This window comes from Oncorhynchus gorbuscha, linkage group LG03 (assembly GCF_021184085.1).
Source record: "Oncorhynchus gorbuscha isolate QuinsamMale2020 ecotype Even-year linkage group LG03, OgorEven_v1.0, whole genome shotgun sequence".
Classification (NCBI taxonomy): domain Eukaryota; kingdom Metazoa; phylum Chordata; class Actinopteri; order Salmoniformes; family Salmonidae; genus Oncorhynchus; species Oncorhynchus gorbuscha.
The window spans coordinates 34,435,009-34,440,799 of NC_060175.1; the positions used below are offsets into that span (position 1 = coordinate 34,435,009).

Consider the following 5,791-nt stretch of genomic DNA (forward strand, 5'->3'; position numbering starts at 1 on the left):
CGTGGATCTGATTAAGTGCTGAATTAAATTGATTACAAAAAATTATTAGCTGCCTTCAAAATCAGAATAATAAGTCAGGCATTCTGGAATGATTCAATGTTGCAGGCAGCAGTGTAGGCTTTCCTTGGCCTACATTTGTTACTGGGGAGGTAATTTTCCCAATTTAATGAGATGAAAAAAAACATTTTATATTCTGTATATTGTTTAAAAATATTTGGATTAATTGCAGGTACAATTTGTGTTGAAAAATATGTATTTTTTTAAAGCTTATCTTCTCAGCCACATGTGTATCAAGATTTATTTATATCTTATAGGTGGTAGGTCAAGTTTAAACAATGTGTGTAGGTGTTGGCCTGTGGAGGGTTCAGCCTGGCAGTAGCCAGAGCACTAGGAAGTCCCAGTGCTTCCAAAGGACGAACAGAAAAAAGGCCAGTAGGATGGTGGCGGCCCCCCGATCTTGGGTCTTTATGAGCGGAGTGATGAAGTTGGCTGGGGTGGAGATGAACACCAGCACTACGGCCATGAGTGCCAGGATGATATTGATGAATTTGCCCAGCAGGGCGCGGGCGTTGGCGTTGGCGTTCTCCACGCCCTCCAACTGCACCACCTGCTGCTGCTGCTGCTGGAGCTCCAACTTAGTGATGCGGGTCAGGCACGACTCCAATGCTTCCTGTACAAACACACACATATAACATGTGTACATTATGTACAAATACAAACACAGCAAACATAAAGTTCCAACAGCTTCAGGGGTACTACAGTATAGGCTCTGTTTCTGCACTCATACTTGAGGAGCCCATTTTGCCATGAGGCTGTGAGAAAGATGAGCAGTTTTATAGCTAATCTCACGCTATTCTACATATTTTGCAATAAGGCTGAAAATTTAGAATTTTAAAAGCTAATTTCCTGCTATTCTACATATTTTGCCACGAGGCTGAGAGAACATTTTGCAGTTTTATATCTAATTTCCTGTCATTCTAAAAATGGATGACATGTTCATTTGCTATCTGGACAGGAGGGGCCCAATCTCCAAAATATTTCCTTGCGGGAGCTGCGGGGGTGTGTGGTACGTCAGTGTGTTTCAGTACATCTTATACACAGTGCTGTAGTGGTAAAAATAAATTGGTTGGTAGTTCGCAGTGAGTAAAGTAATGCTCCCTAAACTTTCATTGCATTTTTATGTAAAAGGTGGGTAAATATTCCAAATAAAAACGCTGAATAAAATGCATTTACCCTCCACTACACAGCTGCTTATACACCGTGTCTGCCTCTTTACCTGAGAGTCTCGGGTTATCTCATCAGACTGGTAGGCCACTTTCTCCTCCATGCTGGCCAGCTCATGTTTCAGGTTGGACATCTCCTTCTGGTGCAGCTCTGTCAGGTCATTCAGCTGCTCTTCCAGTCGCTCATACCTGTATCTCTCCTCCTGCAGGCACTGGTTCATGTAGGAGTAGTCACTCTGCAGCTGACTCTTCATGTCCTCGATGGCGTCCTCCATGTGGGCCTGGCTGGCTTTGATCTCCTGCAGGTCTACCAGCTGGGCGTCCCAGGAACTGTGACGGTGGTGCCCATCCAGCCTGGCTGGCCCCAGCCCTAACATCCCCTCTTGTCCCCCAGCCCCGGAGCACTCGTCATCACTACCGTCACTGGAGCACTCGTCATTACTGCCGTACTTGGGGCTGGAGGCCAAGGTGAAGCTGCCACTCAGGGGTGCGTCGTCTGAATGCCCCTCTACAGCGTCCTCTATGGTGTCTGTGCTGTCAAATTTGTTGCAGATCAAGCTGGTAAACTCTGTTGGTTTAGATACCACAGCAGTATGGGTGAGTTCAGACACCCCTCCTTTGACCCCCTCCACCACACCTCCACCAAAGCCACTGATCCCTGCTCGTATGTTGGCCCCTACATCCTTCAGCCCCTGCTGCATGTCCACCAGCACATCGTTATGCTGCTGGCCTAGACCATGCTATAAGGAGAAGGAGGTAAGGTGAAAGAGGGAAACAGTGTCAACTCAAAAGAAGACCACTGAGACATGGAGGACCCATCACACACACACACACACACACACACACACACACACACACACACACACACACACACACACACACACACACACACACACACACACACACACACACACACACACACACACACACACACACACACACACACACACACACACACACACACACACACACACACACACACACACACACACACACACACACACACACACACACACACACACACACCTGCTGTAGCTCCTTCAGCTTCTTGTGATAATGCTCTAGCTTCTTGTGCAGGTGGGTGATGGTCTGTGCAGACTTCTGGTTCTTCTTTTCAAACACCTGTCTGATACGGAAAGCCTGATGCCTATTGGCATTGTGGGCCAGTTTGAAGTACTCAGCCACGTTGTCATCTCGTGCCTCCTGTTCTATGCGAATCTGCTCAGTGATCTTCAAGATCTTCTGCTGCAGCTGCTCCAGAGCAGTGTGTGTCCGTTGGGCCTCGACAACCACTGACTCTTCAGCCCCTCTGGCCACAGCTCCCACCTCTGCCACAGCCCATGCCCGATCTATGCTGATGTGAGAGGCGTCAGAGGTGCCATGGCTGGCTGAGGGGGGCAGGCCCAACATTGTCCCCTTGCTCTAATCCAGTTAAAAGGGCCAGTGGTAGGGATGCAGGCGTGATAGAGTGCAGGTAAAGAGAGTGGAGTGAATATAATTTTTTGCGAGGGGTGCATTAGACAGTAAAATATATTTTTTAAAGCAAAAAACCATCACAATGACAGATGTGGTGATTCTTTCCTCGCCCGACCTCCAGCCCCCAGTCTCAGATCTTCAGCATGGCTCATATACAGTAGGCTCCTGACAGAGCTGCCTTCAACGATGTGTATAAATACCATTTTAACAGTGCATAAACTACTTCTAAGAAATCATGATGGACATTGCATTGATTCTAGCCATAATTATATAAACAAAAATCTGTACTATCAATTCATAGATTTCCCCTAGTCTTACCTTTAAAGAAACAATAAATACATAACTGCATAGTTCAAATTGCCATAGCTTCAAATTGTTTTGTAGACCACTTATGACATCACCAGGTTACAGGATTTTCCTTTTATGGAATAGAATGTATCTGGTAATTACACTGATTATGACACAGCACTGAACAACATCAAAGCCATAGAGAGTTAGGACAACTTTTTGAACGTATAGACGTTCAGTTACGTAACATTTTTTTTTTTTTACATAGCATTGTTGAAATAATCCCCATTTAATGTTAATAGGGACATAACATGGCTACCATAAAATGTTGCAGTGTTATGTAAATGCATCACAATGCTCATAGATATTCAGTTTTACCGTATTGTTTAAATAATCCCCATGTAATGTTAATGGGAGCTACAGTAGCATGGCTGTCATAGAATGTTGAAGAGTAGGAAGGTAATGCATGGCGTTAGAGAAGAAGATGGTAGTATAGTTAGAAAACCAGAGGAAATGGTCAGGGTGACAACTGATAATTTCAGAGGTTTATTTAAGGAAAGGGAAATAGATGTAGAGCAGGGAAATGTGTCCCGGCGGTTGCCGGAGAACATTAGAGACATGATGGAGGCCCAGATCTCACTAGAAGAGGTTGAGAGCGCTCTAAGGAGGATGGGAAAAGGGAAGGTGCCTGGGATGGATGGGCTGCCGGTTGAGTTTTACCTCAAGTTTTGGGGTATACTTGGACCAGTGGTCCTCGAAGTCTTGAAGGCCATCCTTGAAACGGGTGTCCCGGGGGGATCAATGGCTGTTTGTGTTCTGTCACTTCTTTATAAGAAGGGGGTAGCAACTGACCTTGGCAATTGGCGGCCGTTGACCATGCTGTGCGTAGATTACAAGATACTTGCAAAGGTTTTAGCAGACCGGTTGCGCACAGCCCTTCCCTACGTCGTCCACGAGGATCAGACATGCGGGGTAGAGGGCCGCTCTATTAGATGGAACCTACAGTTGATCAGGGACTCCATCGCTTGGGTTGAAGATAGAGGGCTGCCTTTAATGGTAGCAGCGCTAGATCAGGCGAAAGCCTTTGATCGCGTGAATAGATCTTTTCTATTCGGGGTGTTAGGTAGATTAGGATTTGGGGAGAAGTTCATAGGATGGATCCGTACATTATATGTCGGAGCGGGGTGCCGAGTTAGTGTAAATAGTCACTTAGGTGACATTTTTTACCTCTCGTCTGGGGTCAGGCAGGGATGCCCACTTTCGGCTCTTCTCTTCGTTCTGTACATGGAGCCTCTGGGGGCTGATATTAGGGCAGACACAGGGGTGGAAGGCTTGTTCAGCTGCCGTGGCACTTTGGCCATGCGGCCAAGTGGCTGCGTGCGTACCCCGAGGTTGAAGTTGCCCGAGTAGGTTTAGACCACAGGCACCTGTACGAGGAGGTCAGACAGGCAGGGAGTCCGGCGCCTGTAGTGGGCATCTTGGCAGTGGTATGGGAGGGAGTGTAGGCGCGGGGCCTGGACAACAGGCTCAAGGATCTGAATTGGTTGAGCCTCCACAAGTGCTTGTACCGGCATAGTTTGGCGCGATCCCCCACCTGTCCAAGATCTGCTTGTGGCAGGGAGGAGACTGTGCGCCATGCCTTTTGGGACTGTGCCTTTCCCGGTGTAGTATGGGCTAGGGCACGGGTGTTGTTAGGTTTGGTAAGAGGTGCTTTTGTGTTGACGTGGGCTAGGTTAGAGAGAGGTGTAGGGAGAGCGAGGGGAACGGATAGGGATAGGTTTCTGCTCTGGCTTCTCATGAGTCTCTTTAAACGGGGGCTGTGGGAGGCCAGGCAGAAATTGGTCAAGACAGGGAGAGATTGGGGGGGTGGAAGCGATAGTGAGGAGGGTGGAAGGAGATTTAAGTGGGAGGATGAAGAGGGAGGAGAGGAAGTTGGGGCAGCGTACGGCACGGGAGAGGTGGAAGGGGGGGATTAGGGCTGGGAGTGATATATTTAGATTTATAAGGGGATAGATTAGGGACGGGAGATAGGGAAAGGTATTGGTTAGGTATGACGGGGAGGGACGATGCTCCCCTGAGGTTTGTTTTTGTTTGGTGGTTTATTTTGGAATTTAAAAATGGCATGATATAAGAATGAATGAGAATTATGATTTTGTAAAGTATGAATGGTATTGAATGTAATAAATTATTTAAAAAATATATATATATATATTTAGCTTCACGTTCGTTTTGTTGTTTTTGTAGTTTGTTTGTGTTTCTTCGTCATTAAAGGAACATGTATTCATATCACGCTGCGCATTTATCAGCGTCATCGGGTAGTCTGATTTCTGATGTATCCATGTAAACAGGATTATTAGAGAAATCACTTTTCTTGCAAAGCATGAAAAGGTTTTAAACAAACTATTACATTAATAAGACTATCCACAATAAACACATTGTGCGCAATTAGACTGTTAAAAAGCCATCACTAGCAGATTAGAGGCTGCTTTCTATAGACATAGACTAGAAATCACTGGCCACCTTAGGCAATGGAACATTAGTCACTTTGATAATGTTTATATATCTTACATTACTCATCTCATACAGTTGAAGTCGGAAGTTAACATACACTTAGGTTGGAGTAATTAAATCTTGTTCAACCACTCCACAAAATTCTTGTTAACAAACTATAGTTTTGGCAAGTTGGTTAGGACATCTACTTTGTGCATGACAAGTAATTTTTCCAACAATTGTTTACAGAAAGATTATTGCACTTAAAATTCACTGCATCACAAATCCAGTGGGTCAGAAGTTTACAAAATTCC

General features: G+C 45.7%; 1 protein-coding gene across 1 annotated transcript; it reads right to left on the reverse strand.

Annotated features, from left to right (window-relative positions):
* Positions 1 to 322: 322 nt before the first annotated feature.
* Positions 323 to 2,633, reverse strand: LOC124016897 (transmembrane and coiled-coil domains protein 2-like). Its single transcript, XM_046332240.1, has 3 exons — positions 2,250 to 2,633; positions 1,277 to 1,963; positions 323 to 670 (listed from the first exon to the last, which is right to left on the reverse strand). Exons 1-3 carry the CDS (start codon positions 2,631 to 2,633, stop codon positions 365 to 367), a joined length of 1,377 nt encoding a protein of 458 aa, XP_046188196.1. The 3' UTR covers positions 323 to 364.
* Between the last annotated feature and the right edge of the window lie 3,158 nt (positions 2,634 to 5,791).

Excerpts from the sequence above, each read along its gene's own strand:
- LOC124016897 (XM_046332240.1), bottom strand. The coding sequence starts at position 2,633 with ATGTTGGGCCTGCCCCCCTCAGCCAGCCATGGCACCTCTGACGCCTCT. Across the intron at positions 1,964-2,249 it reads AGCTGAAGGAGCTACAGCAG|CATGGTCTAGGCCAGCAGCA; the intron begins GTGTGTGTGTGT and ends TTCTCCTTATAG. Across the intron at positions 671-1,276 it reads AGATAACCCGAGACTCTCAG|GAAGCATTGGAGTCGTGCCT; the intron begins GTAAAGAGGCAG and ends GTGTTTGTACAG.